Here is a 19,549-nt window from a genome sequence, read left to right on the forward strand (position 1 = left end):
GTTCTTCCTACAAATCCTGGTCTGCTCTGAATTGAAGCTCAGTTACATCATTTCCAGCCATAATATATTTATATAGTTAACTAACCACTAAATGGTTAAAAACTACAACCTCAATGAAATCACCATAAATACAGATCAAGGTTATTTTAGGCCCGTGGTTCTCAACCTTTTTCTTTCCACTCACATACCACTTTAAGCAATCCCTTACTAATCACAGAGCACCTATGGGATAGGGAATACTTAAGGTGGTATGTGAGTGGAAAGAAAAAGGTTGAGAACCACTGTTCTAGTCCATCTCCTGGAGGAAGTTACCGTGTGCTGTCAATCCCTTGTATCTTTCTTTTCTCGTATAATGCCCTCAATCAATTCTGATCGGGCAAAGTTTCAGGATCAACTTATAAAAGGGCGATCTGCATCAAGAGCATCCCATGATCCAAGAAATATAGAACTTGAATTACCTGAAAACATCTTCAAGGGGTAAGAAATTGTTCTGAAATAGCATTACCGTTATGTAATCAAATGTGAGATTCCCCTACTGCAAGTGAAACAGCGTCACGCTGAGAACATAGAGCTGCCCACACCATCAGCGTCCTTCCTCATGTTTCTTTCTTTGGCTTGGCTTCGTGGACGAAGATTTATGGAGGGGTATGTCCACGTCTGCTGCAGGCTCGTTGGTGACTGACAAGTCCGATGCGGGACAGGCAGGCACGGTTGCAGCGGTTGCAAGGGAAAATTGGTTGGTTGGGGTTGGGTGTTGGGTTTTTCCTCCTTTGTGTTTTGTCAATGAGGTGGGCTCTGCGGTCTTCTTCAAAGGAGGTTGCTGCCCGTCGAACTGTGAGGCGCCAAGATGCACGGTTGGAGGCGATATCAGCCCACTGGCGGTGGTCAATGTGGCAGGCACCAAGAGATTTCTTTAAGCAGTCCTTGTACCTCTTCTTTTGGTGCACCTCTGTCTCGGTGGCCAGTGGAGAGCTCGCCATAGAACACGATCTTGGGAAGGCGATGGTCCTCCATTCTGGAGACGTGACCCACCCAGCGCAGTTGGGTCTTCAGCAGCATGGATTCGATGCTTGCAGACTCTGCCAGCTCGAGTACTTTGATGTTGGTGATGAAGTCATTCCAATGAATGTTGAGGATGGAGCAGAGACAGCGCTGATGGAAGCGTTCTAGGAGCCGTAGGTGATGCCGTTAGAGGACCCATGATTCGGAGCCGAACAGGAGTGTGGGTATGATAACGGCTCTGTACATGCTGATCTTTGTGTGTTTCTTCAGGTGGTTGTTTTTCCAGACTCTTTTGTGTCGTCTCCAAAGGCGCTATTTGCCTTGGCGAGTCTGTTGTCTATCTCTTTGTCGATCCTTGCATCAGATGAAATGGTGCAGCCGAGGTAGGTAAACTGGTTGACCGTTTTGAGTTCAGTGTGCCCGATGGAGATGTGGGGGGGGGCTGGTGGTCATTCAGCTACTTGAACTAGCACTGCAAGTGGTTTAAAGTTTGGTTGGTTTCCTATTGGAACCACTACAGCTCTGTCACACAAGTGGTTCCCTCAAATAAGATGGTGAAAGTCACTGGAGTGGATCTTGAAATCAAAGCAAAACCAAAAGTGAATCCAAATGTGGACTTAGCCTTTGCATTGAAAGGTCCTACGTTTCACTGACAACAGGTTAGGGTCAGGGACCTGCCCTGGTGAAGGAGCAGAAATATCAACCATTTTTTTTTCCTTTTTGCTATCATTACCAATGAGTAACGTGCATCAGAAAAGGCATTTAATTATAAGGGCTAACAGAAACATGAAGGGCCAACATCTTGCTGGCATCTCTCCATTGTTGCTTAGGTTGTCAGAACCGACTATGAGTGTATCTAATAGCACTTGACAGGATCAATCCGTTTTGACAAGTACAAGTAATGGAAAATTGGAGATGCAAAAAAAAAAGCAGAGACAATAAACTTAATCACTGGCATTGCTACTATCTATATTAGATTTCATAGAATGTCAAGATAAAATATATTTTGTTACACTAAACAAGATTTATGACTGACCAAAAATTGAAGGCAATAGGTGTAAATTAGAGGGCACATCAGCTACTGCCTGGAACATGCTGGATACCAGACATGGTGGGTACCAGACCAATTAGTGACATGCTAATGTCACAGCCCCACTGCACAGTTCCTTTTATAGAAACCAATTATTCTTTTAAACATATACAAAGCATGTGAGATTGTTACGGACTAATTTTCCAATAAATCACCTACAATGTAGAGTACAGTAGAGTTTGGAAAATGTCACGCTGGCATTGCAGTATGGCAGAGTTATCTTGTAGCTCTCTCAAAACTAGCACAAGCACTGAAACATTAAAATGCCATACTAACTACGCACTACTATATAGAAACTAACAAAAGGCTAAAAGAGAGAAGACAGCTGTCAGCTCATTTCTAAACAAGTATAAACTATGAACACTGTTGCTTTGGTATTAAAACATCACAATCAGATTTCAGCTTACATTGTATCCCTAAATACTGATAGACACAAGTTCCTCTTCTGTGGAAATTACTTGGTAATATCATGCCTCAGGTTTCCTAAGTTGTGCATTTGAAGATTCTTTCTTCCTTTATCTTATTTTCTCTTACCTGATAAACACTTCGTATGGGCCTGATTACCCAAATTTCTTGACTATTTTTTGCACATTTCTTTGGGTTTTTTTTTTAATGCTTTTGGGTTGCTTTTCCATCTATTTGTTGTCTTGTTAAAAAGCTTGCAAACAGTTACCCAATACCCTGGCTGTAACAAGAGTAACACCGAAGGGTGAAATGGTTAGAGGTGAAGTTTTGCAGATAGTCATAGACAATGACGTTAATGAAAATGCAACGCAATTCATTTATTTTTTGTGGTAACCAGAGAATTAGGGTCGTGATCCTTCACAGAATTTCATGAAAAAGATGTGAATGTTTTAGAAACTTAAAGCTGTATTCTTGCTTTGAAGAAAGGGTCATGCAATTTTAGCTCTACTGGATGGAGGCAGGAGATCCTCAAAATGCCAATAAAAGAGAATGGAACGAGAGCACCCTCAGTCGATGCATGGGGTGGGAGGCAAATGAAGAAGTAAGTGTGGTATTGGGCATGAAAAACATGCCAGTCAAAGTGATCAGGGAAACGGAGGGCAGACACAGTACGAAGGGCAACGGAGGACAGAGACGGTATGAAGGGCAATGGAGGGCAAAGACGGTATGAAAGGCAATAGAGGGCAGAGACGGAGTGAAGGGAAACATACAGAATCCTCTATAACAAAAGTCTGTGTTCTCAACTAAGACCAGGAAATCATTTTTGAACTTCAGAGAAGATATTTTGTAAAGATTTATTAATGGCTTTGAAGATATCACTTTAATTTAACGTGTAAATATTTAATATTCTCCTCCAACATTAGCGAACATTATGTGGAGCTTCCTGGCATTTCACAGGACTATTATTATAAAGGTCAGTAATAAGTTGGTGAACTGAATTAATTAAACCAGGACTACAGGAGACGAGAAGAACTTCACAACATAAATGAAAAAGGTTTATGTGGGGGGAAAAAGCTATTTTCAACCTTCATACGCTGAGTTAAGTAGGAGATTGTTAAATAGACCAATTCAGTGGCTATGTAGACCAGGCCAGGGAAACAGAGTTGGAACATACCAGAAATGTCAGTCGAGAGCTAACTCCCCTTTACATTTTACGGAGGTTGCCAGGGGGGAAAACAGCAAAAGTAAAGGAACATCAGGTTAGCAGGTATGAGACAGGTAAAATTGTACAGAAAAACATCAAGCTCCATCTACCTTGAAGGTGGAGCGAGTTAGGCTCGTTGAGAGACAGGTATGAAACGTACAAGTTAAATGCAAACCGAAAGGACATGATGGGAAGTGGCTAAATCCACGCAGCATATCTTTAAATGCAGCATCTTTTCACTGAATAAGGTATTTTGTTCATACATTATTGACAAGGCCATATTACCCTAACTGCTCCAGAAAATGTGATGAGCTGCCTTCTTGAATTGCGCGACGCTTTTGATGAAGGTGTTTGAACTGGGCTGTTTGCGAAGAGTTCCAGAACTTGGAGGTGAAGGTCATTTGGGTTAATATATTTCCAGACAGGACATTACTTTAGAGGGACAGAATGCACCCGTGCACCACATTTTCTCAATGGTAAAACCTTGGGCACGGTGCTGTTGATGCAAATAGTACATACGAAATAAGCTTTTAAGTTACTGTCAGAGGTGTAATTATCCTGGAATGTGATGCATTTTGTCACAGTTCCTCCATCCCTAGCAGGAGGTGAAAGGATTTCGAGAATCCTGAGGTAATTTAGTCACTAATCTCTGATCTGCTCTCATAGACAAAACAATTATGTATTTGGTCTTGATGAATCATCACCCCATGGCCTCTACACCCAAAAATGTTAGTGGCAGAGGAGTCAACAATGAAATTGCTTTTGAATGTGTGGCTGGGTTCTCTCATTAGTACCTTCAAAGCACCAGTGTCGCTTGCTATATTCAGCAGAAGGGTGGCGCAGTGATTAGCGCAATGCTGTTGCAGTGCCAGAGACTAGAGTCAAATCCAGCATTGTCTACATTCTCCCCACGTCTGCGTAGGTTTTCTTCGGGTGCTCCAGTTTCCTCCCATTTTTCAAAAACGTACCGGGGCTGTAGGTCAATTGGGTTGCACAGGCTCCTGGTTGCATGCTGTATGTGCATATCTAAAGACTTGGCTGTTGTCTGTGCCAGGCTGCACGTGGATTCAGTTTAATTAACTATCTCTGAAGAGCTTGAATGGAACAAATTCTGCATAATTATTAGTAAACATCCCACTTCTAATTTTAGCATGGAGGAAATGTTTCTAGATGAAGCTGCTGAAGAGAGCTTGAGAGGTCAATGTCCTTGCAGTTATTTCTGGGCCTTATCTTTAGTTTTGCTGTGTCCAGTACTTTCAGTTTTTTTTTTGGACATCATTTGGAATGAATTAAATTGATTTCAGACCGTCATTCTTGATAGCAGGAATCTCAGGAAAAGATGGAAGAGGATCCAACTGAACAGTCACGACAACCTTTCTTCTGAAGGAGGGCTGTTCCTTGGGTTAAATGTTTCACGGACCGAACTGTTCATGACTGGCGTGTCAGGGCTTTCATCTGCTCTGTTAATAATAGATCTATAACCCTGCTGCCCCACATGTAGACCTTTTGCAGTTCTTTGCTAGAACTTCTACTAATTGACAGTGACTGTGGAACACCCACTCTTCCTGATTGCCTGCAGTATTTGTCAGCAATAATCAAGCCTTTCCTTGCTTCGTTTACCTTTTACTCCAAAGCAGAGATAAAGACCCTTCCCTTCTTGGTTGACTGAAAACATTTTTTTGAGGCAAATTGCACTCAAAAACGAGATCAACATTTCCCCTTTAAGACAAAGTCAGGAGACTGACAGTAGAATATCTACCATTTGCTCAAGAAATTGCTGGGTTCTCAGCGCGACTATGTGGCAAAAGTAAACTTAAAAACTCATGGATTTCTCCATACAAATAAATGTGTTTGGAAACAAATCCCTGCCTTAGCTATCGAATTAAAATGGGCTGTTATCAAATTTTTTTTGGATACGTTTAAGTTTCATCCACCACAGAGTTTGAACTGTTGCCAACTTCAGTTCAAACCCAGCTAAGGAAGAACGTTGTTTAAATGTTTCAGGGTTGAATCTGAGCTTCACAAAGAGGATGGTGACATACAGCTAAGAGCACATTTATGGCAAAGAAATAAGCAGAGCACCATTTGACATGTCCCTCTCTAGAGATTTGAAAAGAAAATCTAATGTTGACAGTCCAGTATATTACTTGGATTCAGGCACACACAGAGGATTCTATGAGATGGGACAAAGAGCCACGATCCCATTTGTTCACGATGTGTGTATATAAAGATTTTTTTTGAAGCATGGGTTGGTTTTTCCTCAACTTCTGGCCAATGTATATCCAGACGTCAAAATAACAAAAACTGATTGGCTTGCACAAAGTGACATTTGGGGGATTATGCTGGAGAAACTGCAGGTCAAACGGCATTATTTATAAAGCAAACTACGTTGTTTGACCTGCTGAGTTTCTCCATCTTTGTGTTTTCATATCTGCAGACTTTTGTTTTTTTCACTCCTGTTTGTGGAATTATGCTGCTTTCCCTACATCACAACAGAAGCTACACTTCAAAATTACAAAAGGCAATGAGAGGTGCAGGATACGGAAGCAAAGATGCAATGCTGAGCCTTTACAAGGCATTGGGCAGGCCACATTTGGAGTATTGTCAGTAGATTTCAGCTCCATATCGAGGGAAGGATTGGAGAGAGTCCAGAGGAGTATTTCGAGAATGATACCAGGGATGAGAGGGTTAATGTTTGTTGGCTCTTGTCCTATACTGTCTCGAGTTTAGAAGAACAAGGTAGTAATGTCACTGAAACATACTGAGTAATGAAAGGGCTGGATAGAGTGGACCTGGAGAAGATGTTTCTAGCTGTGGGAGAGTCTCAAGAGGGTACAGCTCAGAATAAAAGGGCATTCTTTTGAAACAAAGATGAGGAGAAATTTTCTTGAGCCAGAGAGTGGCAAATCTATAGAATTTGTGGCCACAGATGGCTTGGAGGGCATCATTACGTTGATTTGAAGCAGAGGTTGGCTGACTGGCTCTTGATTAATAAGGGCATCAAAGATTATGGGGAAAAGGCAGAAAAATGGGGTTAGAAGGAAAAATATATCAGCCATGATTTGAATGCCAAAGCAGACCTGATGGGCTGAATAGCCTAATTCTGCTCCTATCTTTTACGCTCTACTTCAGTGCTCATGCTTTTGGAAATCTAGAGACTGTGAAAGCTGCTATATTAAAATCACAGCTTTAATTCTCTCACACTTGCAATAAAAATCCCAGAGGATTATGTAGTGGATAGAAGTTCATATATTTACTTTCTACTTGATCATACTTGATTTTATGGTTCATCTCCTCCAGTGCACAGCAAATAACCCAAATTGAAAATTTCTTTGGATTCTGTTAAAGTGGCAGAAAATTACATTTGACGAATTGCTGGGCGATTTTACAGAGCATTGCTGACGAAAACCATTCAGAAAGATACACAAGATCTCAAGGCCTCTTGTAAACTGTCAGGTGATAGGACAGACTACATACTGTATGCTCTAGGTGGAAAACATCCTCACAGAACTATTACAACGTTCAGAATTAATCCAGCACATGTAGAAGAATGTTCCACATGACTCAATTTGCTTTCCACTGGCACACAAATCTTGAACTTCATTATAAACACACACCCCATCTACTAAAAATAGCTTAGTAATTCATATTTTTGTTCTATAACTGCCACTTATATTTACTATATTCATTTAAGTTGATAAAATAACTTAATTGTCAAAGACTGCATTCAGGAGGTTGGTCAGCATCTCAAGTCCACCTTGAGAACCCCAAAGGCCAAGGCATAACCCAGAACACCCTTGCAGAGAGCATATCCAAACAACCTTCACTTCAATAGATAACAATGTATAGGAGACACTCATCAAAGTAGAGTGATAAAGCCATTAACATCAGATAATATATTCAGTGATTATGGAGTTAAGAAGCTATTCAATGAGCAGAATCATGAGGAACTAGAAGATTGGTCAAAGATCTTACAGATTAAAAATGATGATTGCTCATCTCCCACCCAAACTCCCTGCTGCTCCCCCCCACCCCCCGCCTCACCAGAAATTCAACAAATGTACAGCTGAATTGTTTTAATTTCCAGAAAAGGTATCTCAGCAACTTCCAGTTTAGCTTCCTGGTCACTGCTTATCCTTTCAGAGAGTGCCAAATTCCTGCCGAGTTTACGATTTCAACCAATACTGGCAAACTCACTATTCACCTATGACTCTATGGCTCGGTACAACGAAAACACCATTTACAAATTTGCTGACAACACCACGGTAGTGGGCTGTATAGAACTAAGCATACAGGAGGGAGAATGAAAACTTGGCTGAATGGTGCACCAACAACAACCTCACACTCTTTGTCACCAAAACCAAGGAGCTGATTGCTGACTTCAGGAAGGTGTATGATGCAGTGGGAGGGAGCTAGCAAATTAAGTTCTTGAGAGTTTCCATCTTGGAGGAACTTTTCTGGACCCAGCACACTAATGGCATCATGAAGAAAGCACATCAGCGCCTCAGGATTTTGCAGAGGTTTGGTTGGACATTAGAAACCCTGGCAAATTTTTACAGATGTGTGGTGGAAAGTGTGCTGACCGGCTGCATCACAGTGTGGTATGGAGACACCAATACCCCTGAGCAGTAAGGCCTACAAAATGTTGTGGACACAACCCAGGACATCAGGTAAAACCCTCCCCACCTTGAGAACATTTACAGGGATATCTGCCGATAGAAAGCAGCAACAATCATCAAGAATCCACATCACCCAGCACATGTTCTGCTCTCACTGCTAGCATCAAGAAAGAGGTATAGGTGCCTCAAGACTGGCACCACCCGGTTCAGGAACAGCTGCTACCCCTTCAGCATCAGACTCTTCAACAACAAACTCGGAGATTAATTTAAGGACTCGCACTTTTGCACTTTATTGATTATTTTTTAATCTCGGTATTGCAAGTTTATTTACATTTTTTTATTTGTTTACCTGTGTACCTATCTTCTTGAATAGAATTTTTTGCACCACCACCAACTGATAATTCTGCCTCGCCTCCAGGAAAAAGAATCTCATGATCGTATGTGATGTCATGTATGTACTTTGACAATAAATCTGACCTTTGAATTCTGCTAAATAATTTAAAATGCTGTTCATGCACTTCAGTACAGAAGGTGGGGAGGGAGTGTGTAATGACCAAATGCAAAATGTGAAAAAAAACTCAGGAGCTCCCATCAGAGTTCAAGGAGTCATGGCAGTAAGAAACTCACATTTCGAAGCCTTGGGGTTCGTTATAATAGGCTCCAACAAGGGCGATGATAGAAGCTGTCGAATTAACCTTGATTTGGGCTGAGTAGAGGACTCAGGTAAGGATTTTATGCTTTTTAAACTTTATCTAATGATGTAACAGTATGGATTTTGAACAACAGCAAGATGACCATTCAAGAGTACTACAAAGACCAGATGGATGGATAAAGAATGAGGTGCTATTATCACTGACTACTAATAGTCCCAGTTCAATGGTTCAGCAATAAAAAAGACAGAAGTCATATGATAAAATTAGGCAATTCTGGAATTAGAATCCATCCTAAAAGTTGGTACTACTAATTTAGGGTTAGGGTTCAGTCATAATTCCATTGTGGGATTATAACTGAGTACCTCTAAGTCATGGGTGGCTAAACTACAGCCCCTGGGCTACAGTCCATTGGCCAGTTTTAAGTGGCCCATTGGAACAATAAATTGCACTGTCTGTACATTGCACTTCTTAGTTTTAACATTAGATGCCACTGCCATTTTGAACAATTACTAGACCAACCATTGAAATGTTACTCATCAATGAAAACATTTATCTCAGTTAATAAAAGCGTTTACCTCAGTTTAAAAAAAAGTTGGTTAAACATGGCGGAACCGAAAAGACGGAAAATAGCGAGGGAGTGCGGAAAATTTCAGACACTATGAGGAAAATGAATAATTTTTCACAGAAGTCAAGGGGAAGTGTGTTTGTTTGATTTGCAAGGAACCTGTTAACTTTAATAGCCTATCTACGGATTTACACTTTGCATCATAATCATTAAGGTGGACACTCGGGCCATGAAATGTATTCATTGAGAGTTGTGGAGGAATGTTGGAGACTGTCTTGTCCCTTTCTTGATCTGTTCTCCAGTTCTTATTTGCACCCAGCTTTTTATTTTGCACTGCTTTTTGAATAAGAGTTTTAAAGAGTTTTATTGTATTCATTTGAATTAAATTTAAGAGCAGCAAACACAGAAATGCCTACTGTAATATGTGAGCACATCAATAAACAACTGAAATGTCAACAGTTAAACTGTTCAGTCGTGTCATGTAGTTATTTTGATTGAAAATGAATTTTAGATGGCACAGGGGTTTTTTTTTGGTCTAAAAACACCATTTTTCTTGCAGTGCAATTGGTTGAAAACTTCTGAGCTTAATATTGCTTGGCCTGTGACTCTATATTTTTCTGTATGTGGCCCACAACCAAAAAGGTTTGGCCACCCTGCACTAAATTAAAGAGCTGACAGAAATCCACCAAATACAGAAGACTAAACAGAAGATTTAGGCCAAGTTTCTAACAAGAGTTTGAGTAAAAGGAAGAACCATCACCATATAAACAATAATATGGGACAATACCAAAAGGAAATCTAGTCAGGCTTAGCATCTCAGTGATGGGCTACATTGTATGCAACCCACCCAAATCTCTTGTCTGCACTGCCCCCCATCCCTCCCTGCAGGATCCATGTGGGTACACCAACCTCATATAGCCCAGAGTATCCTCCACTCTCCAACCCACGAATAGTGACCAGACCTTGAATACAAAATCTGAGGTTATCTTCAGGATTGCTCTGTTTTAAATAAGACATTTTCAGACCCATTTAAAACAGTTTAAATGTATTTAAATAATTTTTAATTTAAAAAAAATTAAAAAGTAAACTGCAGTAAATTAAACAGAATGAAATAATAAAACATAGATTAAAAAAAAAACCTGGACTAATCTTTTTAATGAAGAGTAGCTTGTTGAAAAGGCTCGTCTGTACATTCCAGAACTATCATGAGACTGAATGGAAGTCCAGCGGCAGAAGTGAAGTTATGCATCTGAACGCGAGCACATTTTTGAATTCTGTGTTGCATTGCATTGCATGGCCACAAGTCAAAGACAGACACTGATTCCAAGCCTAGTACACTCGTGTCTTATCTAACTGACTATACATTTAACCATTAGCCTATATCATTGATCTCACACACAATAAGCCCACATACCTCCACAATTAAGTTAAACAAGAAAGTATGAAGATGCTGGGGACGAGTACATTACACAAACATGCTAGAGAAACTCAGCAGGTCATACAGCATCCATTGGAAGCAGAGGGTCCCAATGTTTCAGGTCTGGGCCCTTTATCAGGGTCATACCTCTCGTCTCAAGGACGACTATGGATCAGTGGCAGATTAATCATTAGGGTGACTAAGCAGAAGCCATGAGGCCCAAAAGTTAAGGGGGCCTGTAACAACCACTGGTTCACCAATGTAACCACTTGTCAATATGGGCTCGCGTTAGTCCTGGGTCCACCTGTCAATCAAGGCTCACTGAAGAACTGTATTCACCTGTCAATCAGCAGCTGGAACTCGGTCCTATCTATCAATTCAGCTACCTGTCAATCAATGCTCGCGTTTGTACGTGCGCACGAATCTGAGGTCTGCCTCCTGCAGCAGAGCTCGGCAAATTATTCAGGGCTAGCAGACAGCTTCTATAAGGTAAGGTTTTGTTTGATTTTAATGAAGTTTTTCCTTCCCTCCTCCAGGAGATAAATTTAGAATATGTGAGGGCATCACACCCAAAGGCTAATAAATGGAACAATTTCACTTTATTCTGTTCAATGTAGGTTGGGGCAGGGAGGGCTTTCCCAAAGTTCAGCCTAGGGGCTGGGTAGTCGTTAATCTTCCATTGTTATGGAGGGAAACTAAAAGCTGGTTTCGCCATTAATGTCGACATCCCATTAAAAGAATAAAAACGTGTTTTGGAATGGCATGATATAACAATGTCCCATCGCCATGGCAGAGTAACCTTCGGACCTATAATAATGTTAAAAAAAACTCTGCCATTCTGACTTTGACACCACACACCCATTTCATATTCATTTATAATGTCCCAGTCAAAATCTCGATATCTTATTATATTGTCGTGAAATAACCTCATAACCCATTCTATTATCCCCCAAAATAACTCTCTCCTTCCCTATATTTTGTAAACTACATAACTTAAATAGTTTTTTTTTCAGGAGGTGGAAAAAGAAAAGAATTTGGAAAAGTGGTCAGTTAGCATTGCACTCTCAACTAAATAAATGGCATATTAAATTCTGCTTTCCAGCTTCAGATCACTGTGAAAGATGAGCCATGAACTTTGGCCTTGGATGTTCTGTGCATTCAATCTCCTTCTGAAACATGCTGCACTCCTGACTAACTATCATGTACTTGCCAACATTATTAAAGACAGAATACCAGAAAAAAAAGTCAACTTATTGATGCAGTTCCAAGACACATAGAACATAGAGTACACCATAGCATAGGCCCTTTGGCACATAATGTTGTGTCAAACCTATTCTACCATCAATCTAACCTTTCCCAACCTCACAGCACAATACCCTCAATTTTTCTTACATCATGTGTCTATCTTAAACCACTTTTACACAGCGATCCCATTTAAATGGCATGCGAACAACCTGTAGTTGTCAGATCAGTGTGAGCTTTTACAATTGGAAGCTGGTCCTACAACATTACAGCAAACTCATCGCCCCGGGAAAGCGGGTAAATCTTTTTCACAGAAGCCAATGCAAAACACATTGGCTCTGATACTACCTACCTTGGCGGGTAAGTACCGGGATGAAACTGAACCCCCCCCCCCCCCCCCACACCTTATCACATTCGTCTCATGCACACAAGTATGTGAAGCGGTTAAAAGGCAGTTAATACCCGTCTTTCAAGGGCAGTGTGAAAAGGGCCATTAGAGTCTTATAAATGGCCCCGTTATATCAGCCGCCACCACCATCCCTGGCAATGCATTCTTTGCACCCACCACTCTCTCTGCAAACACCTGCCTCTTCCTTAAACTTTCCTCCACTCACCTTGAACAGATATCCTCTGTGTGATAGTACAGATTTTATCACCAATGTGTATATGTACATATGTACAGATGGTAGTGCAAGATGACTGTGATTGGCTGAGAGTGTAGCCACACCTACTGGCAGGTCTTAAAGGATTGCTCCTAGCCAGACCAGGTCATTCTGGACTGGTCGACCTATTTGTGATATGCTTTTAGTTAATAAAAGCCTTGGTTTGGATCAACAAGTCTTTGGTTCTTTCGACACGCACTACATTCTGGTATTGGTCATTGCCGACCTGGGAAAAAGGTGCTTCCTGTCCACCCTAATCATGCCTTTCAAAAATCAAACATGCCTCTATCAGTTTGCCTTTCATCCTCGGCCATTCTAAACAGGAAAGTCCTAGCTTGGTTAATAGTTCTTCATAAGACACAATCCAGGCAACACCCTGGTAAATCTCCTCAGCACCCTATCAAAAGCTTCCACATCAATACTGTAATGAGGCAACCAAAATTGAACACAATACTTTAACAAGAGTTTTAGAGCCGCAGCTTTACCAAAATGAGTTTGAACACTTCAGATCATTTAATCTTTTACCTGCATGCATTTTAGAATTATGAATATTCAAAGCCACATCGTCCCATCTGAATTGAAGACACACAGAAATGAAAAGCTTGAACCATTTAATATCAGGGGGGAAGAACAAAAGACAATGTAAATTTGGCAGCACAGACTCATGGGCCGAAATGGCCTGTTACCATGTTGTATGTCTAAAACATTTAAGCTAAACAGGAATGCAGAGACCTGGGAACATAGATACATAAATCTTTACCAATAGGAGCATCAACTGAGAGGCAAAAAGAAAAATCTTTGGCTAAGCTATACAAAAATCCTAGAAATTTACGCTTGACCTCTAAAAATCTGTTTGATAGGAGCCTGTTCTGGGGAATCAGAATTTCTGAAAGATGACAAGGCCTTGGAGAGGGTGCACAAGTGGAAGGATGGTACCAAATAACACCATGGTTCAATTAAATGAGGAAAGAAACAAGGCTCATTAACTTGAAGTTAAGCAGTTAAAGCTGACTTGAAATTAGATTTCACAGGTGTACTGAATCAGAGGAGTAGCTTTAATTGAAGAAGCGTGAAAATGTTTTCAGCTGCCAGAGGGCAGGAAAACAGTGGGTATAGGTTTAAAAAGAACAACCTTGAAAGGTGTGATTGACTACTCCTACCACCCCTTGAATTTAGATCAAAACATCTTCGTAAAGACTTTTTTCGCCCACATCACACCAGTCCTGTATCCTTTTCCCATCATTTGAAAAAGTCAAATGATGCAGTGGATGTTGTGTATTTGGAATTTTAGAAGGCCTCTGACAAGGTGCTGAACATGAGGCCACTTAAAACGATACTGTAAGAGCCCATGGTATAACAGGATATATACTAACATTGGCAGAAAGCAGAGTCGGAATACAGGGATCATATGCTGGTTGGCTTCCAGTTGTAAGTGGTGGTCCACAGGGGTCACTGTTGGGGCTGCTTCTTTTTATATTGCATATTTATGAGTTAATTATGAAATGAATGGCTTGGTGAGATTTTCACATGATACGAAAGCAGGTGGAGGAGCAGGTAACATTGAGGAAAGAAGAAGGCAGCAGGACAACTTAGATTAGGAGAATGGATAGAGAAGAGCCAAATGAAATCAAAGGTTTGTAAGTTTACACTCATGCACATTGTGAGAAAAATAAACAAACAGGATATCTTTTTCGAATGGGGGAGAAAACTGAAAATACCCAGATGCAAAGGGACCTGGGAATCCTTGTGCAGGACAGTCTGAAGGCCAATTTGCATGTTGAGACGGCAGTGAAGAAAGCAAATGCAATGCTGGCATTAATTTCAAGAGGAAAAGAATATAAGAGCAGGGATGAGATGTTGAGGCTTTAGAAGGCACTGGTGAAAGCTCACGTGGAGCATTGCAAGCAGTTTTGCCTCCTCATTTAAGAGCAGATGTGCTGACATTGGAGAGAGTTCCAAGGAGATCAACAAGGTAGATTCTGAGAATTAAAGAGTTGTCATATGAGGAGCTTTTCAAACCTCTTGGACTGTACTTATTGGAATTTAGGAGAATGAGGAGGATCTCATTGAAACATTTCACATATTATGGGAAAGGACAGAGTAGACATAGAAAGGATGTTTCCCATGTTGGGATAGTCTAGGACAAGAAGGAAAAATTTCACGATTGTAGAGATGCGGAGAAATTTCTTGAGCCAGAGGGTGGTAAACCTACACTAACAAATCTTTCTCCAATTTATCTCCCTAAAACATATCTATATTCTGTCATATACCCCAAACCCCCAAAACCACCCTTATATCCTAAAATCCCCCAAACATGCCCCCACACACCAACTAGAAGAACATTACAAAAAAAAAGAGGTTGGGATCTCTTGAGGCAGCTCTGCCATTGGAGATGCTGAACTGACCATTGGCTTTAACACTACTTTCCAGCCTTATGCCCTTTACCCTGAAGATGTCTTGTGCTCCATTCTCTGAAAAAAAAAGTATAATTTCCCTCTTTTCTGCAAGTGTCCTGTCCATTTGCAATCTTAAAGTTCTGGACACCTGGACAGTAACGATGCATTCATCAGGATAATTTAAAAAAAAATCAACTACAGTTCAGCATTTAACACCATTATCCTCTCACAATTGATCAGCAAACTAAAAGTCCTGGGACTCAAGACACCATTGTGTAATTGGCTCATGGATTTCTGCACCTCCAGACCACAATCAACGATGTAGCAATTATTTTCCTTTATGGTCGCTTGGAAGATATCAGAATGTTGCTGTCATTTATGACTCATTCAAACAAATCCACACTAAAGTTGAGTTAGTTTTCCAAAGTGTATTAAACATTGTTAACATTATTATCTGTTGCTATACATTGTTACTTGCTGTTAAATGTTGTTAGACCATACTAAAACTTTGTTAACATTCAACATAATTCCTTCCATTCCGTAGAACAAAGGAACTAAAACTAAGCATCTTTATCTCTTTTGCAAACAAAGAAAACCGAGCTAACCTTGAAGCAAAGAGGTTACTAGGAGACAGCAAAAAATAAGTAAACAAAATCTCGAAAGCCAAAAAAAGAAGTTGCTTGAAAGCATGAAATACATTTTAACCCTTACAAACAAGGATTGGTAAGAACATCTCTTCCACAATCTCCATCAGTACTGGAACACCATGCAGCTGCACTCTAAGCCCCCTGCTCTACTCACTTTGTGACTGTGTGGCTTGGTATGACAATAACACCATCTACAGATTTGCTGTCGATACCATGGTAGTGGGTTGTATAAAGGAAGGGGATGAGCCAGCATAAAGGAAAGAGATTGAAAACTTGACGGAATGGTGCACCAACAACAACCTCACACTCGAGGTCACCAAAGCTAAGGAGCTGATTGTTGACTTTAGGAAGGGGAAAGTCAGAGGTGTATGATTCAGTGATCATTTGGGGATCAGAGGGAGAGCAAATTTAAGTTCTTGAGAGTCACCATCTCAGAGGAACTTTCCTGGAATGAATACACTAATGGCATCATGAAGAAAGCACGTCAACACCTCTACATCCTCAGGAGTTTGTGGAGGTTTGGTATGACATTGGAAACACTGGTAAATTTCGACAGATGTATGCTGACCGACTGAATCAAGGTCTGATATGGGAACACCAATACCCCTGAGCGTAAACCCCTCCAACAGTTAGTGGACACGGCCCAGGACATCACAAGCAAAACCCTCCCCAATATCGAGAACATCGACAGAGAACGCTGCTGTCGGAGAGCAGCAGCAATCAACAAGGATTCACACCACCCAGAACACGCTCTGTTCTCGCTGCTGCCATGCGGAAAGAGGCACAAGCCCCACAAGACTCGCACCACCAGGTTCAGGAACAGCTGCTACCCCTCCACCATCAGACCCCCTCAACGTCACACTCAATCAGGGACTCACTTCAGGGCTCTTGTGCACTCCACGTCTTTTTTTTCTTCTTTGCACAGTTTGTTGACATCCATGATCTCTAAACAGTTCTTTCTTTGTTTGCATGTATACACTGCGTAGAGCTTTTTTTTGCACCACCAATAAGTGGTAAATTCTGCCTCGCCGGGAGCAAATAAAAATCCTCAGGGTTGTATGCGATGCCGTGTATGGATTCTGACAATAATCTGATCAGCCTCCAATCGTCTTGTAAAGTCATGAATGGGCAACACGAGGACCTGGGCAGTTCAAATGGGCATACTTCAAAATGTAATTTAAAATAATGGATGGCCCGTGTGCATACAACAAATATATTTTTAAAGTGGCTGTGCTGTCAATTTCTGAACGACGAAGTGCACTCGGACCCAGACGATCCTCGAGGCAGCTTCATTGTTACACCGCTATACTTCGAAAGTACTTCGTTGGTGCAAAGCCCAAGGAACCCATCAGTCAGGTCTTTGACAAGTAACGTCAATAAATGAAGGATCCCCCCCCCCGCTTTAAACAATGGCGAAAATCGGTCCACACCTCGCGAATCACCGGCTCCTCCCAGTGGGGTGGTCCGGGTCGCGGACACCGTGCGCTCTGAGCTCACCTCTCGAACCCCCCCCCCCCCCCACCCAGTGACCTGGGCACCGTCACCTGCCATGGTCACTGCTGTAGAAAGGGGCCAGTGTTAAATCCGGCGCGGCCTGCGCCTCAAGTCCAGGGTCCACTCTTACGACCACCTTGTGCAGGGAGGGCAGGTCAACCAGACCTTGCGGCAGAAACAGTGACCGGACGCCTGTCAGGGAAGCCCGGGCCGTGCCGCCCTCAGACCCCCGCCCAGCCGAGAGAGCGGACCTGGAGAAGTGGCCGAGATTTGGGAGACCCCCCACCCCACCCCCGGCTCGGTCCCAGCGCTCCTGTCACCGCAGGAAGGTTCCCGGACCACCCGAGGCGGAGTGGGCAGGGTCGGGCGCCGCGGCTGCTGGGCTGGCCGCTGCCTACCTGGTGAAGGGCGGTCAGTCCGTCCACGTTGGTGTAATTGATGTCAGCTCCTTTCTGCAGCAGTTTCTCCACCTCATCCTGGTCCCCGCTCGAGCAGGCTGCCAGAAACACGGCGCCCTCGTCGAACTTGACTCGGGCTTGTTTGGTGCGGGGTCGGTCGGCCTCTCGGTCGGTCTCCGAGCCCAGCCAGCGCTTCAGCTGCTCCTTTCGCTTCTGTTTCGCGTTATCACTGCGGGCCTGATCCCGCTCCCGATCCTCAGCCGCCATCTTCCACTAAACCGGGAGTGCCTGATCTCCCGACTCCCACCTTCCTTATCCAGCCCTACGCCATCTACACCCACTCCGGATACATTACAGCCAAGCTCCCCGACCGACGCCGTCTCTCCCCACACACCCACTGTACATTACATCTAACGCCATCTAGTCACCTTCAGTCTTTATTGCAGCTTCCCCCCCAGCCAATTTACAGGAGACCACCACCTTCCCCGAGTCAGGCTTTCAAGCCCCATGAACCTTGCCCTGCTAAGAGATGGAGCTGAAATTGAAGTCAGTATATCCCCGCAGAGGCACAGAACTTAATTAACATTTAGTCCCTCCGAGGCTGTCCATCTTTCATTAAGGTTTCATATGGAACAGTACAGGCCCTTTGCTTCCTCATGTCCATACCAGCCACAATGCCAATTTAAACCAATCCGTCTGCCTTTACCTGGTCATCTCCTGCCAGGAGATGGGACTGTCACTGGGACTGCTGACACCTTACCCCCTTTGCAGCAGGGTCCAGGCATCTTGTCACTCTCCAAGTAAGTTGAAATTTTGCCTCAAATCTCCTTTAAACTCTTCCCCCTCTCATTTTTACCCTTTAGTTTCAGACATTTAGTATTTGGGGAAAGGCTCTCTGATAGAAACATCAGGTCTCCCCTCAGCCTCTGACACTCACACACTCAGTTTCTCCCACCTCTGCTGATAGCCTCATGAACTCCAGTCCAGGGAACATCCTGGCAAACCTTTTCCAAAACCTCGCTAAACGAATGCCACACCCTTGCTGTAATGCAGCAACCAGACCTACGTACAATGCTCCAAATGAAGTTTGATGCAGCATAATTTGCCAACTGTCCCCACCAATGAAGTCAAGCTCACATTTACTGTATTATCGCCACTTTCAGAAAGTTTATGGCTTGAACTCCTAGGTCCCGCTGCACACCAATGTACCCAAGATTGAAGATTCCTTTTATTGTCAAGTCATAATACAAAATTGTAATATGACACAAAATTAATTTTTTCCCGAAATAAGGCAAAGAGTTGCCATTAGTATTGCCTGGCACCCCTAAGAGCAAGTGAAAGAGAAGCAAAGGTGAGTCCCTTCAGAGACACCGTGTTTATGGATTCATCTCCAGCACTCCCATGGCCTCTGCAACCACACAGGAACCCCCCCCCATTCGAATCATTGGCAACCCAGGCTCCAGCTCCCAGGCTCCAGCTCCAAACCTCCAATACAATCCAGAAGCTTTCAGCAACTGAGGCCTTTCGGGAGCCCTTCTTGCCTTCAGCAACTGAGGCCTTTCGGGAGCCCTTCTTGCCTTCAGCAACTGAGGCCTTTCGGGAGCCCTTCTTGCCTTCAGCAACTGAGGCCTTTCGGGAGCCCTTCTTGCCTTCAGCACCCTCCCGAATCATGATTCCGATTCCTGGCTCCGATGAGCCAGACTCCAGCAACTCGCAGTCTATGTGAGTCCTTCGACTGTAAGTTGCCAACAGTCT

At 42.6% G+C, this 19,549-nt stretch overlaps 1 protein-coding gene across 3 annotated transcripts in view; it reads right to left on the reverse strand.

Annotated features, from left to right (window-relative positions):
• The window catches only part of LOC138742565 (protein phosphatase 1 regulatory subunit 12A-like), a 194,292-nt gene extending 176,064 nt beyond the window's left edge, over positions 1-18,228 (reverse strand). For 2 of the 3 annotated variants that reach the window (XM_069897150.1, XM_069897158.1), the window contains exon 1: positions 17,795-18,227. In XM_069897150.1, coding sequence (XP_069753251.1) covers positions 17,795-18,061 — 267 coding nt within the window. In that variant the 5' untranslated portion in view covers positions 18,062-18,227. Of the gene's footprint in view, positions 1-17,794 lie in introns of all 3 variants that reach the window. The other variant, XM_069897140.1, reaches the window with a different exon arrangement.
• Between the last annotated feature and the right edge of the window lie 1,321 nt (positions 18,229-19,549).

This window comes from Narcine bancroftii, chromosome 1 (genome assembly GCF_036971445.1).
Source record: "Narcine bancroftii isolate sNarBan1 chromosome 1, sNarBan1.hap1, whole genome shotgun sequence".
Lineage (NCBI taxonomy): Eukaryota > Metazoa > Chordata > Chondrichthyes > Torpediniformes > Narcinidae > Narcine > Narcine bancroftii.